Source organism: Polypterus senegalus, chromosome 12 (assembly GCF_016835505.1).
Source record: "Polypterus senegalus isolate Bchr_013 chromosome 12, ASM1683550v1, whole genome shotgun sequence".
NCBI lineage: Eukaryota > Metazoa > Chordata > Cladistia > Polypteriformes > Polypteridae > Polypterus > Polypterus senegalus.
The window spans coordinates 54,651,400-54,674,457 of record NC_053165.1 but is presented as its reverse complement, the minus strand read 5'-3'; the positions used below and the strand labels follow the sequence as shown (position 1 = coordinate 54,674,457).

At 38.9% G+C, this 23,058-nt stretch overlaps 1 protein-coding gene across 1 annotated transcript in view; it reads right to left on the bottom strand.

Moving 5' to 3' along the window:
• Positions 1-23,058, bottom strand: part of galnt9 (polypeptide N-acetylgalactosaminyltransferase 9) — a 185,824-nt gene that overhangs the window by 11,745 nt on the left and 151,021 nt on the right. Inside the window, exons 7-9 of the mRNA XM_039772186.1 lie at positions 21,728-21,913; positions 19,635-19,772; positions 13,020-13,115 (exon numbers count right to left, since the gene is read on the bottom strand). Of these exons, the coding sequence (XP_039628120.1) occupies positions 13,020-13,115; positions 19,635-19,772; positions 21,728-21,913 (420 nt within the window). The remainder of the gene's footprint in view (positions 1-13,019; positions 13,116-19,634; positions 19,773-21,727; positions 21,914-23,058) is intronic.

Sequence of the window (23,058 nt, the reverse complement as noted above, 5' to 3'; positions counted from 1 at the left end):
AAGAATAGAGACATCCCGCTAGACATGGCTGTAGGATGGACCAGAAAGGGACCTCCAGTTCCTTAGCTTAATAAGCTTGGATTTAAAAGAGGTAAAGGCTCGCATGGTGAAGAATAAGAAGAAGAATAAAAAACTAGAATACTAATGTATGGTTAGAACTGTGAAAGAGTCAAATGATTATGATAGTTAGATTCATGAGGTGCCCTCTTTGTTTTCATTGTATTTATTTCTCTCTGTTCACTCCATTTTTTGTTATTCCCTCTCTGAATACATTACCTTCCCCTGACAGTTGAGTATTATTCTGGGTATGAGGCCAGATTAAGAGTGAACCTAAGCAGTCACATCATTATTGTTCTGAAATGGCTTTACCCATTGCATTGTTTATTGATCCTTAACTCTCTTTGGACAACCATACTGTACCACTACTCAGTTTCTGATGTTTCCTCACCAGTCAGACTGGTAAGAAATACTTTTCATTTGTTGTGATTCCAGGTCCAACCAACATCGAAAACCCTCAATACTTCAAGAAAAGCCTGAGGGTCTGTTCAGTACTGCTGTGTTTGCAGACAGTCACATGGGTTTTACTAATAGAGAACATTGTACAATATAATTCAACTTGTTCTGATTGTGCAGTGATCACATGCCAGTTGTATGTCCAATTTGTTGATCAACACATACGAGGAGGAATCTGAGTGCACTCTATGCACATGACAATAATGACTCTATAAATCTATAGGCCTTCACACCTTACATAAAGTCTTTTAGCTGGTCTTTTATGTGCTGCCTAATCAGAACATTCTGCAACATTACAGTTAAATACTATTGCTTAATGATCTTGCTGAGGGAAGAGTTGTCCTTTTAAATTTACATAAATGATTGCGGAAAAAATGAGATGAAAAATTCAGATAAATTCAAATTAGCGTGGAAAGTGGACTCAGCGATTACTGATGCTACCTCACAGCACAAACAGCCCTGTGTTCAATTCCTGGTCCAGTGCCTCTTTGTGTGGAGGGGCTTATTACATGAATTGGTGACTCTAAATTGGCCCAAGTGATAGACTAGACTACCATGCAGGCTTGGTTTCTGCAATAGAATAGGCAGGTTCAGAAGGTGGATGAATGGATATCTAACGTTAAGATGAACTCAATTTCTTTGTTTTTTTTTTTAATACTTTCTTATCTTTTCTTTCATAGCCGCTCCAATCCTCTCAGGTTTTGCCCTTCCTGTCCATGAAATTAAGGTTAATTACATTGCTGCATGCCGGCACTGCACTCACAGAGCTGCCACAGTAATTTTACTTTGGTCCCCAGTGGCCAAGTCTTCTCGCTTCATAATATGTTAACCCTGGAGGAGTAAAGTAAATATAGAAAGTATCTCTGTAATATCCTAATATCCTGTCTTAAAGCCGCCCACTGTCATTCCCTCTCTAACATCCCTCGAAGCGATCAAAATAATTACTTTAGGAAGCAGCCTGCGTGTGGCACAAATCCTTACCCACCTGACAAATGTATTTTATCAGTTACCATTATTTTTGGTTTACACTTATATTGCCTCTACACAGGATGACGAGAATGGACATGTGAGAGCTGATTTGGGCCGCCTTGCTTGGCCCTGGGGGTGCTTAGTATCTGAAGTCGCACTTCTTGCTGAATTACTGACAGCTTTGCTTTATTTTTCAGCTCCTAGAGGGCAGACAATCCTTTCCCACCTTCTTGAAGAACTCTCTCCTCACGCTAGTGAGTGAATCTCTCAGTAGCTGGCGGCTGTCAACAAGAGACTTTGCTATGGACACTGCTGCCCAAGGCCCAGCTCTAGGTCTCGTAAAGGCTTTAGACCTGTGATTAAAACTTCCAGGGTCGTCATTGCTTTTTGGGCCAATTGCTTTGGCATTCAGTATTTTTTACTTATTTTGTGTTGTACACTTGGGATAGCCTTAAGCGGGTTTTAATTTCTACTTACACAACATAGTAACTATAAGCATTTGCATATGTCAATAAAGAAGATACGGCATATTAAGTACATCAGAATATCAGTATTCTAAGATGTTGCACGTTATTTGTTAGTAGATCTTTCACAATTGTACGTCAAATGTCACATAGCACAGTGGTTAGTGAGGCTACTTCATACTTTCAATACACTTGGTTCAATTCTCAGCCTGTGACTTGGTGGATTCTCCATGGTGACTCCGTCCTCCTCCCTCCAGTTTACTATGTTCACTGGCAACTTTCATAAGCCAGTATGCCTGAATGACTCCTGTCATGGGTCAGCTTCTCCTACAGGGCTAGTTCTTGCCAGCAGATTTAGAAAATAGACAGATAGATATGAAAGATAATGTGTGTAATGACTGTCCTAACACAGGTGTGGGCTTAGGTGGTCACTAAAGTGGAACTGAAAAACCCCTGTGTTCCATTATGCTGAGAGAGTGAAATGCGAGAAATAAATCCACTCATTTTATAGCCTGTCCTCGAAGTTAAAATTCATGGGAATCACAAAGAGTGACAAGAAGTCATTTAGTCTTCCTGAAAGCAGGAGAAAACAGCAGAAGTCACAGGTGAGGTCCTACTGACCAATACAAGGGGCAGACAACTTCCATGAGAGCAGGTTCAAGGTGCGATTATTCAAAGAGGTCTCACCTGGCAGAACTTGCATTTTGGAGGACCGGCAGTATTCCACAGAAAAGGGTCTCAAAGTGAGTTTAAAGGTAGGCCTGGAGAGTTTGGAACTGGTCAAAGCAGGGCAGTAGCACAGCCTGAGGATGTTGAGAGACACAGATGATGTAGGAGATGAGAGAATGTGTTGAACTGTGCAGATAAGCAAGGGGGTGAGCCACTCCATCATTGAGGTGGGACAGAAACTTGTGATAGGTCGGCCTCATCGGACAGTAAGGTTCAGTTCTTTTGATATAAAATGCACTCTCTTGATCATTTCTCTGTTATACGCTTAAATTGCAAATAAAATCAATGTGTTAACCTTTTGGTCATGCAATCATTGTGTATTTTGAATGTATTTAAAACATCCCACTTTGATTATCTTTGTCAGGAGTAGTAGCACTGTCAGCTATACAGTATACAGTGTATTTCTTACTTGTATGTATGTGTTGGTTTCTTCCTTTCATCATCCTGGCAAGATGTGTTTTGGTCAAAAATAAAACCCTCATTTCTCCATTACGTGTGTTGGTTGTGAAGAAGACACTAGGAGTCCCTTTGGTCGCCCCCACATTGTGTGTTTTGGTGGTGTATAAAAACTTTATAGAGTTTCCTGTTGATCTTTTGGGAAAGGTCTGTAACTTGGTGCATGGATAGGCCATGATTGAGTCGTCTAAGCAGTCAACAGCACTGCTTGATATTTATGCCCATTTGTATCTACAGATGTTTCATGATCAGAACAACACCCCCGATTGTGAGTCATCTATAAACCTTAAATGGTAAAACTGGGCCACGAGACAGTAAAGGTTGCAGTAAAGCCTTTAGTCTTTGCTGCAAGTTTTGGCTATAAGTAAAGCACTTATTTCTTCCTTTGACCAGAACTCTGTAGTTGGCTTTCGTTATAAAACAAAATGTCCTTTTGATCATTCCCTCATTATGTGTTTTGGTGGTATACAAAACCCTTAAGATCGTCTCTGTGATCCCCCTGGTAAATTGTCTCTTAAGCCGGCATCACTGTAAACGACTTCTAGCCGAAGGGGGCGACAGATATGACAACTGTAGCTACTGATCTTGCTGCCAAAGGATGACCAGTTTTCACAGGAGATGACAAATTAAATGCCTTCTTGACAACTTTCCAGCACAGTTTTTCTTTTCCATTCTGTCATGGTACATTAAGTAAAAGACGAGACATCAGACAGACAAGCCTCTTTTTTGTCTGCAGTGTCCAACACTTGTTTTTCTTATTCCTTGTAGCTACATTATATGAAGTTTACTTCCAGCTGAGTGGTCATAAAGTTGTCAGCTCTCACACGCAAACAGAGTTTGCTCCTAGGACTTCACAGAAAGACAAACCTTTTGATTTAGTCAGGGAGAGTCAAGACTGGTAGGACAGGGTCACTGGGGATGTCAGACTACATGACAGAGGTGACAAGACTTTGGAGTGACTGGCTCTGACTCCATGAAAGCACGCAAATGAAGTCTATGACTGAAAATTGCTAGAAATATTGCATAATCTGAAAGGACCTTTGATCATTCTTGCAAGTTGCGTCTTTGTTGTAAATAAAACCCTTACATTCTTCCTTTGATTATCTCAGCCATGTGTTATGGTTGGAAATACAATTCTTTTGTTCTCCCTTTGATCATCCCTGTAAGGTGTATTATGGATAAAACTCTTATGTTCTCCCTTTCATCATTACATTATTGGATACTTTGGCTTTATAAATAAAAGCATTTTGCCCTCCCTTTGATCATCTCTCTAGTTTCTGTTTAAGTTTTACATAAACCCTCTATATATGGTAGTTTTGGGACTTTTATTACATGTAGTTATTCAACACAGGAGGAATGTTTAGATGGCACTCTCCTGCCACTCTACCTTTTACCATACCACCATGTTCTGAAGGCAGATAGACTGACACTTCCTGTGAAGTGGCGTCTCTTCACGTGGATTGCGCTGCTAATTCTTCATTGCTACATGGATGGGCTGCCATGCCTCACCATAGTGACTGGGACTGAAAGACTCAGGATATGAACCAAGGCTTCAATTGAAAATGATCTGTTTAAAGTGTTTTGATAACCTACAGTACACTGTCTATTTCACATTTCCAAACGTGCCTCCTTAAGAGGGCCTGATCTCACTAGCAGTAATTGGCTCACCAAAAACCAGGTAAAGGGGAGACAGAAAGCTTGAGGCGATGCTGCTGCTGCTGAGCTCAGTGTTAGCAAGTAAGCATGCAGCAGCTCAAGCAGATGGCTCATTAAGCCCATTTTGCTTTTCTTTGAATTCCCTTTTAAACCCTGGCTTTAGGGACGAGAGAACATTCTCAAGTGTTGTTTGATCAAGTGGGAGGTATTCATTTTGTGCCTCATTGTACCACGAGACTCACCCCTACTGCTGTAAGCACCAGTTTAGTGGCCTCCTTCCAGGCCATGACTGGCTTTCAGAATTCTGTTCAGAAACACAAAGTATTGTGCATTACAGTGTGGAGGCTTTGAACCAGCAATTTGCGACTGAAACAAGACCCACACCGTCATAAAGAGGCTTAAAATAAAATACAGGAATTAAGCATTGTCTTTCATCTCTCTCTCCTGGACCGAGCATTCGCACACACTGCCTGATGAGAAGAAGATAAGAAGGACAATTTTATTTCCAATCATCATGTACAGACCCCCATCTCTGCTTTCATATGCACTATAATCCCCTAGCGCTTCTGGTTTAAGATGGTAGAAATAAATGAAGTTATGCAATGGCCAAAACACAGACATGTTTTCTGGACTATATCTTATGAAAAAAACAAAGTTCAAACAAAAGCAGACTCAGAAATTGAGGGCGGAAATGTAATTGCATTTGTTAATCTATTCTAGGGACACAGGGAAAAAAAGTGCTGAATCTACCAAAGGTAAGTACTCCAATTAATTAGCAGCCTCCAGCTTGGCACCGCGTGAAAGGTGCTAAGTGATCTCAGCTCTCACTGAAATACGAATTATGCTGCGTGTTCTGGACGGCCAGGCAGAGGATTAACTAAGACTAAGGTTAACCTGACAGCAGACACTTTCAAGTGGCTGAACAAAACATTTGCCTTTTGGTAAAGTTTGCGGTATGTGTGTTGCTTTTTGATCCAGAAATGTTTTTAGACTTTTGCCAAGCTTTTCTGTTACATGAACACAAGGTTAAGAAATGCAGTTGGAATGAACATTGTTACCATAAAGCACAGGCAGTGGGGTACAGCAGTGTTGTTTTTAAACCCTAAGCTGTGGTCATGCCTCAGATCTTGAAAAACATTCATTTCATTTCTGTTTGGCCCGTCCAATTATAAAAAAGGGTAAGGGAGACTCTCACTGATTGGCCACCCAGTTCATGGGTCTGCTAATTAATATAACATTAAGATGTTTTCACAGGGTAAAGTGAATATGGCTGTTCTCATAGACAACTATTGAAATACCAGGGCCATCCTCTTCAATTGATTCATGCAGTATTAAGGTCACACTAAGCTTTGCCATAAATATCATTACAAACAAAATACACCTTTGTGCCCTTTTCTCTAGGAAATTATCTACAGTAGAGAAAAATTACAATGTTGGAAAATGTGAGGTTATTAACTACAGAAACAGCTTAGGAAGAGTGGAGGTGTAATAAGCCTTATTTTATGCATGGGCCCCCAATTTACATTACGGACGGGCCTCTGTGGTGTTGAAGGGAGAGGAGGCCCCACTTGGTGGCGATCTGATCTTCTGTCACTCAGCTCAGAGCTATTTTGGAGAAATTAGCTGACGAGGATTCACAAGCGCTATTATGTTCCTGTCAAAAGTGTTTTAGTTCTAATGGCCTTGGTCAAGGGAACAGATAGCCCCTAACCTGGAAGTAACCCTGGAGGTGCTTATGGGCTGAGGCTTAAAAGAGACTTCTGGCTGTAAATTCAATGACATCAGTCAGTGGTCTAGTGGTGGCAAGAGCTCAGCTGGCAAGAACAGGAAAGGCTGGAGGAGATGTGACGAAACACATTCTGCTAGATGGAATATGACAGGTCAAAAAGGCAGTAGAGTGAAAAGTAGCAGGGTATTAAGTCAGGAAGCCAAAAATACAAAACCCAAAAATTCAAAGTTGAAAACCATGTAAAATCCCTAAGCCAATAAGAAGATTTATCACTAGATAAATTCATTAAGATGCTTCACTATATCCAGAAAGTCAGACAACACAAGAAGCATGCCTCCATCTTTAAAAGTGTACAACCAATGACGATACACATCAGGACTTGTGGTCATCACAGAATGGCAATGCAGCACCAATGTTAATGAAAACAATGTCACAAACTCTGAAAACCACACAAAATGATGACAACAAAGGTTGAAAACAACAAAATAATTGGAGGTGTGGAAATGTCACAAAAATTGAGATTAAAAAAAGCAGGTTTTATGGGAGTGTTTTGTTGAGTCAATTGCTGTACGCATTCAGCACTGGATCATCCTAAAATTGTGTTGCTTTAGTACATATTTATGATAACAGGAATATTTATTTGTCTGATCTAGTGTTGCACTTGAGCTGCAGATCAAGACTAGCTGTGGACTAATTCTAAGTACCACTAAACTTAAACCACCTTGTAAGCAGGTCTAACCGAAGGCTATGCTCATACAGACTGTCAGAATGAAAAGCATGAACATGCCGATACAGAATTTGGGGTAATTCCAAAAGATGTAAATCATTATTCATATATAGTGTATATAGCATCTATTCTGATTTGGACCGCAGTGTCATAAATGATATGCAATGTATGTCAAATTTAATATTGATCAATTCAAATTGTCTTGCTGCACAGTGAAAAAAATAAAAACCTTTTTACACATTTAGCCATTACCTTTTCTTTGATACTGGCCACACTATTAGTATAATGCTCTTTGACTGTTGACTCCTGTTTCTTCCATGCTACCTTCCTTCTTTATACTGCTGAAGCATCTTTGCAGATGTCCTCCGAATCTGATATTAAATCATTTTGGATTGTATAGAGCTTGTACTCTACTATGAAGTTAGAAATTCCTTATGAATATTGTTCAACATCTGAGGAGATGTTATGCACCCTTTTGTGAAACGAGGATTATTAACATTATAAGAATGAGCTGCACACTTAAAAGCTGGCAAGTACTCTGTAATTGCGATTTGATTCTAGTAATGTTCAACTTAACTATTCAAATTGTCATCATGATATTACTATACATATTCCTTTTTGTTTCTTGTAATTCCACACTCACCCAAGAAAAGACTTCCTTATAACAAAAATACAAAGTTTATACTCTGGATCCAACGGTTAATACAACTCCACATAAAGGGTGAATATCCTAATACAGTATTAAATTCCTGTTTCCATATTTTCCATGTTATGTTTTACAGTGAAAAATAATGACAGGATAATCAGAAGTTCTTTTCATTAACCCTGAAATTAATACTATTTACATAAATACTGTGGAAGAGAATTAGCCACAATATTTTAAACAATTGATCCATTAATGCCAATCAAGAACTTTACATTAAAGTCCTGAATGCCCTGTTGAAGCAGTCTGCACTTTTTATAGCTTAAAAATCCCCCCTTGCCATTAATCTTACACTGCTTAGGTCATTCTAAACAAGAATTAGGTCATGTGTGGTGACCCTCAGTTAGCAGACATTTATCAGCTGAATTGCTTACAGAGATCATTAATTGTCTTATCAGTAACTGCCTGTCCTTGGACTCTTAATTACTCCTTCCACAAAACAAAACATTGCCATCACATTACTCTACTGACCGCCAGGGGAAGTGTGATATACTTAATAAGTACCTATAAAGATAAACGGATTGGGTTTAAAAAAAACAAAAAACCAGTATGAAATTATTTAACATACACGAAACCCAGTTCATCACTTATTGTTAAACAACAACATACTGTATATTTTCCTAGTGACAGGATATAAAGTTAACACGGCAGAATACATAGCCTGAATAGACAGACATATCCACATAAATACGATACAAAATGAACAGATATTCTTCCACAATATTTACATTAATCTGATATGACTTAATGCAGTGTTTCCAAGAATGTTTCATGAGGTTGAAAAAGATTATAGACTTTTTTCAGTGTACTCTTCTCCTTTATAATGTGGGGAACCCTTGGCAGTATGTCGTCAATTACCAGTGTGCCACAGTTAATGGGCAATCAGACACTCAGGCTGGCCGCGCCATTCCTGGCTGCAGATTTGTACAGCTTAGCCCTGATCTCTTTCTGTTGTTCACTGCTGGGCTTAGGCAGTCAGTGCTTTTGGTCCAAGTCAGGCAGTAGACAGCTGTGAGCAACAGACACGTGTTTTTCACATTTTCATCTTTTTTATTTATTTATATTTCTAGGATGCCTTTCACATTAAACCGGTCAAGATCTCAGTGACCCATGTATCACACTTCCCTTTACTTGTTCATTAGATGTAAGGCACTATCATGGCTTTTGCCATGTTCATATGCTTGTGCTACCTTTGGCAGAGCTGAATATATTTTTGTTTCCATTCTAATGCAATTTGCAACCGGATTGCTGTTAAAGGCACTAGGAAACAATAAAGGCTGATTGCCTACTCTTCTGAATTTTACATTTTAAATCAGAATTTGCCACCCCAGAGGCTGTAGCAGTATATCTCTCCATGCATCAGGTGAAATTCAGCATCCTTTTCTGAAGAGCACTCATAAGAATGTGGTCTCACTTTACTATCAGCTTTCTTCTGTTTAGCACCAACTGTCAACTGTCCTTGACTTGATTGCTGCCTTCTGTAGTGTCAGTCATGGCTTTATAATCAGCCTCTACTCCTAGTCCAATCAATTTGCTTTCATCTGCAGGGTTTTCTTGTAGATGGAACTGAAAAAAATACTACACTGATAATTAATTTTGAATTACAATTGCTACATGATTTAACCCTTCACATACTGTATTTCAATGTAGTGAGAGGCAAACAAGTTGAAGGGGAGTATTCTGCTGTGTTGCAGTTAAAAGTCAGAGGCCCACTTATATACTTGAGTTCCCGTATAACTTGGCTTGGGCAAAATGGTACTTTCAGACTCCAAGCTCCCAAGTTTGTGGTCAGCCTCACAGTGTGAGGATGTGGAAGAGGGAGCAGCAGAACTCTAAGTGGATTTCTCATTGGTGACATCCACCGTCTTAAGGGAACTTCATTATCTACTAGTCGGTCTATACTCTATGTGGTTGTTGTGCAGTCCAAAGTCCAAAAATCTATCCATTTTCAAACCTGTTTTGCCCATTTCAGGGTTGCAGACAGATCTCTGCTGCAGTGGACTTAAGCCCTCCCCTGCAGTTAGCCCTGGACAGGATGTCAGTCACACCAAAGTTCTTTATATGAATACCACTATTTCCATAGATGACATAGTGAGCCTGCAATTTGAGCTTTTCAGCCCACCTCCAGTTCTACAAAAGCACAATGTCTGCTCAATGAAGAAGATGTTTCTTCTTTGTTTCACAAAATCAATTGGAATGTTTCCTATACTCCATATGAGATCCCAAAGCCAATGAGGCTGACTCTGCTCTGGGGCCTTCCTCGGGCAACAGTCAAATGAGTGCTGCAAAGGGGTTAAGAAGTGTAAGGGGCAGTTACTGGTTCAAATACTCTGGATGATATTTCCAGGAGTATTACTAACATCTGAGCACAGAAGAGACAACAGATTTCTGGAGACAGGCACATGTGGCCAGTGAGGAAGAAAGCCACACTCTTAAATATACTGGGTAAAAGAAAATGAGCTGCTCTGGATGCAAATGGCATCATACACAGAGAATTAGATTTTACATAGGAGATTGGGACATACATTGCGTATTAAATTGTTCTTCCCCAACCTAAAATATGTGTATTATTTGGGATGTGCAAATAAATAAAATAATAATAATATAGAAGTTTTTTATATTATATACCAGCTGTGTTCCCCATTTTGGGCTTAGTTATGATGCAATTGGTTAACAGGATATGTCAGACGTACAATGTAACTACTGTAATACAACAGTTGTATTTTATTTTATATGTACTGTCGAGGGTGCCAGGGGCCACAACCCGGCCGGGACGCCTGGATAGTCCCCGACGTGGACACTATTACTCCTCAGCCACGAGAGGGCAGCCGCCCAGGCCTATTTGGGGGCCATAAGGAGTGACCTGGGACACTCGTGAGAGGACGTGGCCACCGCCAGGGGGCGCCCGGACAGTGAAGGAATCCTGGATGGCAGCACTTCCGCCACACCAGGAAGTGCTGCCGGAAATAATTCCAAGAAGACCCGGAGTGCTTCCAGGTGCTTTCCTGAGACTTCCGCCACACCAGGAAGTGACGTCAAGGGGAGCACCTGGGGCTCATCAGGGTCATGATAAAAGGGGCCACCTCCTTCTAGTAGACGAGCCAGAGTTGGGAGGAAGGAGACGAAGCTTGTGAGGAGGAGGAAGGAGGTCAAAGAGAAAGAAAGAAAGAGAGAAAGAAAGAAGAAGAGAAAGAAGAAGAAGAGGAAGAGAAAGAGGAAGAAAGGAAGAGAGTTGGTGAGAGAAGGCATTGTGGTGCTCAAAGATAAAATAAAGGAGTGTGTTTTGGACACCCTGGTGTCAGTCTGTCTGTGTTTGTGGGTACGTTTTCCACAGTACGTATATCTGACTATATTTTTACCAAATGCTAATGTAATTTGTTAATCTGAGCTGATTACTGTTGAACATGCTATATACAGTCCTTGGTGGTGTTGATGTAAAAGATATTGCAGCAGAACTCCATTTTAAAACAGTATTTAGCAATGTTACAAAGGACATTTAAAGTTGACTCATTCAAAGCTAAAAGTTGATAAACATCCTGACTCTCAATCAACATCAAAACCTAAACTTTGTGCTGCTTCAGTATACAGTGCATCTGAATAAATGTCTACTAATGAAAAAAAAAGTTACTAATTACTTTTACTCACTTAAAAGAGTCTTCCTGTTAAAACATATAACATTCTGAAAAACAGTACCTCCGCTACAAAAATAGAAAAAAGAATTGCTCTTCATTCTATTCAGTTGTGGTGTGGCTCCATTTGTTAATCTGCAACGTTTTTGTTGAACATTGATTGGTATTGCGAACTTAGTGACAATGTTCAAGTGGATGACAAATGCTAGGCTATACGCTGATATAAAAATGTGTTGTAATCTGTTTATCTCAGATTTATTGTACCATGTGACACACCCTGGTCCGTTGAAGTAATCAAAAACACTGCGCTGTAGTTTTCCCCACTTCTAACTGCACTTGTTTCCTCAAGAGTGTTTTCCACTCTTCTAATCAGACTTGATTTACAAAGGGGTAAACCTCCCTGCTCTTCAGTGCTGTCTGTGGGTCATCAGGGAACTTCAAAAGTTAAAACTGGGTTACAAAGGCCACAAAGTTTGAGAAACAAAGCTCTAAGTTAAAAGCTGTAACTCAGAAAGACAATAAAATTGTTATCCCAAGGTGGGTAAGAAAAAAGAAAAGAAAAAAAAATGCAGCATTTGCTACATTTGATGACATGGCATCTTTATGGATGGTCTTTTTCAAACTTTGTGAGAGCTGATTCAATCGTCTGGAGGAGCCCACTAACTGATGGGAACTGTAGTCCCCACCTCAGCATTTACAGAAGGTTTTAGATAAGATTGGGGTCAGGTTATATATTACATACCATTCTTACTGGATCAGCTGCACGCAACTGACTACACTCACAGCCACAACGCCTGGTAAGCACTTGCTAAATGTATGTTTTTTAAACTCGACTGAAATTTGTTCCTTTCATTTTGCTTCTACAAAATGCCATCATTAGCATAAACCAGCACACTCATTTCTCTGTGAGATCACTATCAGCACTGTGGCAAAATGGGAGATGCAGTGTGTTAGAATATCTCCTTTGCTATAGCATTCTTAACGACAATTATCAACAAATAAAAAACACATATTGGTTATTTTTCAATTTTTAGCAATATCAGCAAATTTCAATCAAATCCTTGAAGACATTTTTGGGATTTTCGGGTATTTAATTTTTCTGTCCTGTGTTTTTTTTTTAACCTATGTTCATTAATCCATCCACCCATCAAAAACTCCACACAGATACAGGAAAAAGATGGCAACTCTATACAGGCAAAGATGAGTTATGGTATTTGAATCCTGCCCATAGGTCTGTCAGGCAGTGCGCTAAGAACAGTGACCCTACTTCAGTATACATTTCATATTAAAATACATAATATTTATAACAGTATATATAATATTCATTTTATATACTGTATATTCATAACACCTTTTCAGCATACATATTTCTAATTAAAAGAATATTCATTTATATCTATGTCAGGGCTTGAGAAGTAGCTTTGCAGATACAACTTCAACTTACCTGGGAGGACATTCCATGGCAAGGATAAAGAATGGCTTTATCATCATCCTCAGCTCCTTGATCTAAGCAGTAGCCACTGGCCTTGCTATTTCTGACCTAGACAAGTAAGAAGAACCGAAGAGTCAGTAAATATGGGGAGGCTGTCCGAGCCGATCCGAATGAAGACAACAGTTGTTCAGAACAGCTGCAGCCTTGGCCTGTTTTTAGATGCAGGCTATCAAGGTGTACAGATGTTCACTGAAAGCCTACAGAAGTTGAACATGATTGCTAATGAATTTAATTTGATGCATGGCAGGCCACCTGTTTGTAGGATTTCCGCAATTCAGTCCTCTCTCAAATTTTATGAAGCAGCCGTCACATTCTTGCATTTTCATGGGAAATTACACTGTCTGATATTGTCAGCCATGTACCCTATCTGTCTACTGGCATACTATTTTTTCCACATGGGTGGGTGAGCCATTTTGGCAAAGGCAGGTGGAGAGAGCAGCTAGAAAGTCTTCACTTTTTTATTCTCTAAAGTGAATTCAATAACTAAAACTAATGTATAGACAGCCCCCCCCCTACAAAAAAAAAGGACAAAGGGGTATACACGTATTGTATAAAAGGAGAATCAAAAAGGATGAAACAAGACCTGGCTGCATCACCAAGATATGGGGGTGGCCTTCTGGCAGACCTAAGCACACAATTTAAACCAAAGGAAGCAAAAGTATAAAGAAAAATGGTGGCATACTAATGTAAAATAACAGAAAAGAGGAAGGATCACAGGAAGAACAAAACAAGTGTCACTGATGAGTAAACACTCAGGCCGTAATATTTTTAATTTCACATCCTCACTTGATGTGGGAGGCAGTGGACCTAGAGCATCTGAGGCAGCAACTTAAATTGTTGAAAAACAGGAAAATTCAGAAACCAACAAAAAAAGCCACATAAGAACAAAATACTGATCTTTGTAGATCTGGCATCACTTATGCCTGCTTATTGAAGGTAACTGACTTGTGAAAATCAAAACAAAAAGTGCTATTTAACCCGAAGTGGGAGCTTTGGGTGACCTAGCAGTAGTCATCTTGTGTAGTATTATCAGGTCAATAGACATGACAATAGGCAACATTACCTAACTGTCTCGTTCATTCTCTCATTCTGACTTGCTGTCATTAGTAGTATAAGCAGGCTGTAGAGGGGTTTCAAGTTGGAACTGAAGGTGCAGAAAACAGAGAGGACTATAGGATGAGGCCTTACAACAAGAAATCAAGTACTTGTAATGGGTTGCTTGTGATCAAATTTAGTGACTTCTGTGCACAGTTTGCTATACCAGACTTATTTCTCTGCCTAATGCAGTACAGGGCTAAGCACCAATTCTTGGAGAACATCACTAGTGACCATGAGGGACTGTGATTGAATTAGACGGGTACGAAGTAAACCAAAAAACGGGGTATCAACAAAATACTATGAGATATAATACCAACGGCTGCACTCAGATCGAGTACGACCAGGATTGTTACAAGCCCAGCATCAGCAGCCATGAATAGGTCATTAGTGACCTTTACCAAGGCTGTCTTTGTACAACGTTTTGAATTAAGCCAGATTGAAATGTCTCAAACAGGTTGATATCTATGAGATGGGCATTAACTTGTGCCGCATCTACTTTTTCAAGAATTTTTTAAATGAACGGTAGATTTGATATAGGACAATAATTATTGAAGTTATTGAGGTCAGCACCAGTTACTACAACTGATTTAAGGGATAAGGAAGAAAACCAGATCTTACAGTGGACTGAATGATATCAGTTATAAGTGAAAAAAGTAAAGGCAAGAAGACTTTAACCATTCGACAAGGCATGGGGTCAAGGTGACACTTTACTGTATGTATAAGATGAGGAATTTCAGTTTCAGGGGGCAATTCAAAAGTAGATAGATAAGTAAAAGGAGGCTCAGCTGAAATATTTAAATAAGTATTGTATGGTGTATGTATTCAAGATGCTAGCTGTTGATGAATATTATCAATTTTGGTTTTAATATGGTCAAAAATGCTTCACATGTAGCAGTGCAGCGCATATGACATGGAATTAAATCCGGAGGTGCCAGAATTCTATTAATAGTGGAAAACAAAGCTCTTTTGTTATTATCAGACATGATTTGTTTAGAGTTATAAATAGATTGGGCCACAGATAATACATGTTTGTGCAGGTGAATGTGTTCACGATACACTTCTATGTGCACATGGAGTCTGTTTTCTTTATAGAGATGTTCTAAGTGACGGCCATTCGCTTTAAGTTGTTGAGGCTCAGGAGTGAACCAAGGAGCAGTCCTGGGCTTCAGATGTGCAAATGCGTCCAGAAGGCTATGACGTTGTAGTAAGAAATTAATTCATCTGGAGTAAGTAAATCTTCACTACAGGTAAGGCTATCAATTGCTGTAGTCAAAGCAGAGATACTGTATTTACATTTTTTATGTTACAATAACAAAAATAGCATTGCAGCTTACGTAAGTTTGAATAATGGCAGATTAACACTAAATGAAACAAATTTATGATCAATATGAAGAAATCAGATGCATTAAAGTCATTTGGTGTAATTCCACTGCAGCATACAAAAGCAAAAGTGTGGCCTCTGGAGTGAGTTGGGAAATTAACAAATTGTTGTGGCAAATGTATAGGAAGTAATTACTTCAGGGCATTAAAACTTCCTCTTTTCCTACGGAGTTATGAACAGAGTGCTTGAGGAGTGTATGACCCTTTCAAGGTAAGTAAATGTGTGGAAGTTCACAACATAAGGCAGCCACTGCCTTTACCTTGTTGTACTATAAGTATCACTTTATTAAATCCACCTGCCATGTCCATTTAAATGCTCTCCAACTGTGCACCCTGGATATATGTGCTCCACACAGGAACAGGCTACTCTGTTATATTTTAAGGACCTCTTTTTAAAATCTTTTACTGCTCCGTTGTATGTTCTGTGTTAACTGTCATATTTATGTTTACTCCCTCACTGGAAGAGTATCATAACCTAAAGCTTTAATTCAGACTGGACTGACACATGTAGAACAGCCTAACAAGTCTGACATTTTCATTTCTCCCAATTGTGGAGTGAGGATGGCAATGAGTCACCAGGACTTGCTGCGTCTGTGTTCAATTGTTAATGAGGTAAGTGATCTTCTCTTCAGGGTGTTCCTGTCAAGCGTTCACAAGTAGAATAGGAGACTCCTCATATTCTGTTGCATTAGCCAGACAGCTTTTAATTTGTCCATTTTCTCAAGTTGTTTCACTAATTCGGGGCTTCTGTTCACAGAATGCCATAGGTGGCAGGACACACACCTGCGTTAGACCACCATGGGCCAGCTGAGAGTCATCTAATCAGCCTGATTGTATCTGAGAGGAAGCACATGAACACCAAGAGAAAATGCAAACTCTACATAGAAGGAATGAAACTAGGGCCCTGTCCTTATATCATCATGGTTATAAATAACAGAGATTGGGAGGACGGTGAACACTACAGTGCCACAGTGAAAGAAAAATGTAAAAGTGTGTTCACTAGGTGGGTGGTACTGTCACGTCACAAGTCCAGAGACAAGGATGAAATTCATTGCCTGCACGAAGAGCATAACTGTATAGTGCAATGGTTTCCATCTTTCTAAGGTAAGAGTTTTTCCAAGATTGAAATTGCTTTAGCCACCCCTAAAACAGAGTTGAGCACTTCTGTCTGCCAGTTTCAAATCCTGGCCTGTATACTATATGTTTTGGAGTTTGCCTGTTCTACTTGTATCTGCATGTGTTTTCCTAAAATAAGTGTAACTCTGTTAAGGTAGAATTAATGTGTGTGTGAAAGAGGGTGGGTCAGTGGGTCCTGCAATGAAGTGCCACCCCATTCAGGCTTAGCTCCAAAGCCACCAGCTTCTGAATGGTTAAGAAATGGAACGGCTTTTCCAGTGGCCATCTATTCTATTCATAAATAAATGTGGAAATAGATTCATGAACCAAATAATGGGGAGGGGTGCAGTTTTAGTGTTGGAAGAGACCCGGGAGCATCTAGTGAATTGACTCACCTGGTCCTATCTGTAAGGTGACTTCTGGGCAAAAACACATGCAATTTCTTACCTAATGATTTTAATTGTAGAAATGAGAACCAAAAATAAAAATTTAAAGCCATCTCTTTGATCCTGTGCTAGCTTCGTCACACCCTCATTGCGTTACCAAGGTGCTTAAAGCAGACAAAAGCTTTTCAAACTTTGCACTTAGAGGCAATGAAAGGTCAGCAATAGAAAATGTAAGCTGTAGTTCGAAATAAAGAATAAAAGCCTGAATTAAAAATGGGGTAAATCGATGGCCATTTTAAAGTACAGATGTGCTTGAATTAGGTTGCAGGAAAGGTTTGACATTTATTTCCTCAGTGAGGAACAAGACCATCTTAGATACTGGTAGAAGATGCGCACCACTGAATATGGTGGAGGCCCAGTCACCTGTAATTGGGATCCACAAGCTGCTGGCATAAACCCAGTGACTGCTGTCTTACATCGTGTCACTGGGTGACCTGCATGAGGGGCATGAAAATGGACTTCAATTAAGACACATCATATTGACAGACAGAGAAGTGCGCGGTGTTTATGTAAATATATTTTGTTTAATTCTAAGGGGAATTTTTACTGTGGATCACAGCTCTTTATTTAGAGTCTTCAACAAGGACACAAGACAAAAGTGGAAATTCGTAAAGGGTGTATTTGCATAAACATCAGGAATGTTTTCTTCACATAAAAGACTACAGATACTTGGAATAAATTACCAAATTTCAGAACCTTTAAATCTTTATTCGCTGCCATTTTAAAATAATTAGGCAAACAGTATTGGTGGGGGATTTAGACTAAACAGCCTGTTCTTGTCAAAGCTGTTCCTATGCTATTATTTTTCTACTACATGTACTATGCAGGGCGCATGGTGGTGCTGCCGTCTAGAGACCCAAGTTCAAATTCTGGTCTGAGACACTGCCTGTCTGGACTTTACATGTGTGCCAGTGTTCCCATTGGCTTTCCACCTAAATGGGCCAATAACATGTAACTGGTGGTTCAAATCTCACAGTGAGCGCACCGGTGTTCTCTAAAGGGCCATCAGTCCATGATCTGTACCTGCTTTTTTTCAAGTCAGAGTTGCAAGGGCCTGAGCCAACCCCAGGGTGGCCACCAACCCTGCATGTGTAAGACAAGTCACCAATTAAACTATCCATCCATCCATCCATTTTCCAACCCTCTGAATCCGAACACAGGGTGACGGAGGTCTGCTGGAGCCAATCCCAGCCAACACAGGGCACAAGGCAGGAACCAATCCCGGGCAGGGTGCCAACCCACCACAGCCAATTAAACTAGCTTGACCATCTTTTTGATGTGGGAGGAAGACCTGAGTACTGGGAGACAACTCAACCTGGACACAAGGCAAGAAAAAGAAAATAACCAGCCCAAAACTGAAACCCAGGAAGCTGCAGGTGGGTGGCATCAGGCTGCCTAATACTACAAGCAATAATGTAATACATATGTGGATCTCTAAGTCATTTTCATGTGGGTCCAAGACAGGGTTCATGGTCACATCACAGAAATAACGTCTGAACCAGACAGAAACGTATGAGACTCATGAGACTCCACTAGTCGTTGCTCCATTTTTTGTTTTGTCTGAACGATATTCAGCTAAAGCTCCCTGACTGACTCCCTGACCTTCAACAAAATGTCAATCTGTGACATCTTCTGTTTTTAATTCCACTTGACTGTGAAATGGTGTAACTGCCCATCAGTGCATATTTTCGGGTTATACCGAGGAGAAATAAAAGGACACTTGCACATCTACAGGGCAAACAGCTAAGAATGGATTAACGGACAAAGAAAAGATAACACAAATACACAAATCTGAGTTAATAGCAAACTTGGTTTAAAAGTGTAAAGAAATAACAAAGTCTTTTGTGACTGATGCCAAGAGCTTGTTGTAATTTGTCAAATTGCTCTTTTGAGACTTATGCACTCTTATATATTCTTGTTCTTGTTATTATCTCATTATTTATTCTCAGTTTATGTATTTGCTCCCTTTTCTGCTCTTGTCCAGGGTGTATATTGAATAAGCCCATCATAATGTTAGAAATTTGTTGGGGCTATTTTTACCGCAGCATTGTTTGTAGCAGCAACACCCCTTGCTAGCCATGTGGCGTGTGGATTATAACGTCATTATACTGCCCTTATAAAAGAGGGCAGCACACATAACCTGGTATCTGAACGTTAATTAATAAAGAAAAGAATCAGCTACTTTAAATAAATAAAATACTAAACTGGCTTTGTTTTGGAGTTGATTTCTGATTACTGCTTTGACATTTGACCAATCTATTAACCAGTATGTTCATTTCAGCAGTACAGTTAGGAGGGTGCTAAAACTGTGTCATGGATCATCAAGGGGTACAATTTTAGTTTGTAAAATCAATGTCAAATCAGTTTGTATGCATGGTCTGTGATGTTTGAGTAGTTTTTTGGTTTCCTGAATAAATTAATTATTAATATTATATTATGAATTAAAAAAAGAGACACATAAAAAGAACGCAACAGCCTTCCATTTTTTTCATTTCCTTATTTTACATTGCCAGCTAGTAGTCCTCACCTCGCCATAAGTAATTGTATTATTGTAAATCCTCATCTCTGGATAGACTTTCTCCAGATACCACTGGAAACTGCGACATTGTAGCTTCTTCCTCAGATCAATCCTGTCCGAGACATCTCCAAAGTCAACTCCAGGGTTCTGAAATGATAGTGAGCACACATCAAGATTACATACTTTTGTTTTACTGATGCCCAAAAACTTTAAAAAAGGTCTATATACAGTACTTCAAGTAAGCCTCAAGGCCAAGACGCCTCCAAAAACCTTAGTCCTACAAAAATCATTTAAGGGAGAGGGTAACTATTAAACACCTGTTCCCAAAAAAAAAATATTTATTTTATTAAACAAAGTACAAGTCAAAAAGCATACTGTGGCTGTGTCTTTTATAGTTTCTCAAAATCGAGCAGCTACTGAGTTGGCAAGGTAGGATCTAACTTGAGTCAAAAACTTAGCAAAAGAAATTCTTCAGTTCAATAAAGTTTGTTTTACAAATTTAAAGAGAACAAAATATAAAAATTCAGAAAGAAGTTATTACACATGTAGAATAAAAGGCAAAAAGGGAAAAGATTTCTTCTCTGTTTCAATACAATCTAATTTTCCAATGCTAAACTTCAGTTACTTTCTATACTAAGCTGTGTAACTTTTCCATAGCAAACTTATATAGGCTTCACCTCAATACATTCAGTATGGTTTGAAACTGTTTGCCCTCCACGCCTTACCAACTGTAAGGCAGATCATAGACTAGTCGCAGTTAGGAGACCCGGGTTCTCTTCCCCATGTCTGCGTGGGTTTCCTCCGACAGTCCAAAGACATGCAGGTTAGGTGCATTGGCGATCCTAAATTGTCCCTGGTGTGTGCTTGGTGTGTGTGTGTACGCGCCCTGAGGTGGCTGGGATTGGCTCCAGCAGACCCCCGCAACCCTGTAAGTTAGGATATAGCGGGTTAGATAATGGATGGATGGAGATATATATATATATATATATATATATATATATATATATATATATATATATATATATATATATATATATTTTAATATGTAATATATATATATTTAACATTTTATTGATTTTATTAAAAGCAAATAACATTTCAAGTCAAATTTTAAAATAACTTCAAGTTCAAGTCAAATCAATCCCCACCCATGACAAAAACTAATTAGAATATTCCATTTTCAATTTAGCTTGTAGGGGCTATAACAACAACAATAATGTTTATTTATATAAGCAAATGTTTTAACATAACTAGGAAAATACTTCTATCAATTTAAAATAACCAAACAAACTAACACATTGTTCTCACACAAACCATGAAACCAAAAGGGTGTGAAAAAAAAAAAAACAGAAAATCCAGACAAAAAGGTCAAAAGACCAACAAAACTTACAAAACTTGTACACAATTAAAGTTAGCTGAACTACATTAGCAGGAGGTAACACTTCAACGCAGGTCTGAGGCAACCAAGGCCTCTTTACAGGCAACCACCACAGACAGCTGTAACAGCTGCTCTGTCAAGAGATACCCTCACTTAGTTTCAACATACAGATATCAAGATAATCACTTAAACAGACACGCCTAAAAGACAAGTAAATTACAAAATAAATCAAAAATAGAAAAATACTTAAAAAAAAACCAATTAATTAAAAAAATGAATTATCAAAAACACTTTTATTAACTAACAATCTGTGCTATCTGTCTAAGACGGTCTGAAATCCTACTAATCAACATAGACTTCCTCATTAATGTTTGCATTGTATGCATCTCTGTTATATGCCATTTGGTATGGTATTCGCAAAAGCAATGTTAAAGCTGTGCCATCTATGTGATGTGCCATCTGTTGGAATGACAAATGCAATGTGTTTTATAAAAATGTTTGTGATGTGCCATCTTTTGAAACAACAGAGGTACAGTAACTGATAGACACACTGACACTTATCCTTTTAATAAGGTGGACACATTAAAATTATACACAAAAAGCAGAATGATAGCCAAACAAGGATTACAAACACTAAAAGGGATGAAAAGGTTGCAAAACCATTACAGCTGTTTTATAAATTCACATTCAGGAGTTATCACTAAGTTCAAGTCGGGGTACTCACATTTATAGGAATGTTCCATGCCATGTAAACATGAGATTTATATTCGTCCATCCACACTTCGGCTGCTCGGAGTGCATTTCGTTTTGCATAGTAATCAATGTCATTGTTGTAAGGCTTTTTTGTGCGTTCGATGTGAGCCACTCGTGCACATGGGAGGACCTCCATGCTTCCTCCACACTGCCATACCTGTGAAATGAAAGATGAAGATATACATAGTAAGTATAAACATATGTGAAAATTCAAAAATTAACATGTGCCTCAATTCATTCAGTAAGAAGATGTTGGCTGTTGTCCTGGGTTCTGCCCGCCACCCTTAACTTTACCAGTGATCTTTCTGTATCATGTGCTGTGAGAATTCAGCTATCATGTGGTGGCAGGATAAGAAAATAACAGAAAATAACATAAGCTATGCACAAGCATTGTGTCATCTGCCTGTTTTACTGTTTAGGGTTTCATTTTGTTGCATTTGTTGTATGAGTGTATTTGTTTTAATAATTCTTTTAACTTGTCATTTTTGCTTCTACCTACTGATTTTTACATTTGCTTACTAATCCTGGATGCTTGGTCTCCAATGCCACTATTGTATGAAAGTACCCATAACATTGCCTGCATTTCATTTTGCCACCCAAAACTATTTTATACATTTTTATATCAGCTTAAAAAAAATCACATTAGTTTCTTTCTCTTAATGATACTGACAATCGTTAAAATGTGGGACAGAATAAAAAAATAACAAGAAAGAAAGAAAGAAAGTTGAGAACTCATTTTATGTATGCTGTGCTCTTTTGCCACAGTGCAGGGGTAGGCAATGTCGGTCCTGGAGGGCCACAGTGGCTGCTGGCTTTCGTTCCAACCCAATTGTTTAATTAGAAACCAATCTTGCCAATATCAGACCTTATTTAATTTTATGCTTTGTTAGTCTGCAATGTTATCGTAGATTCTTTTTGTCTCCAAGGATATCACCTAAATGGCTTGAAGCCTAAAGATGATCATTTTCAGACTGTCACATTTTTCTCTCAAGTATTTTATTAAACCAAATAGTGCATGATGAATCCACATAGGTGTAAATGGGGACAAGTTAGATGGAGAATTACTGGCTCCTTTGTCATTTGCATCTTATTGCTAATAAGGAGCCATTAAAACAGTGAATGCAGTTGATTAAAGACTGAAACAAGCAATTAAGGGTGGGGAACCTTGACAAGGGAGACCACTAAAATGAAGCATCAAAATGTAATTTGAGCAATAAGTCCTTCATCAGCAATAATTGACCTTTCATTAAGAAATCGGGATGGAACAAAAACCTGCAGCCACTGTATCCATAAAGAACCAAC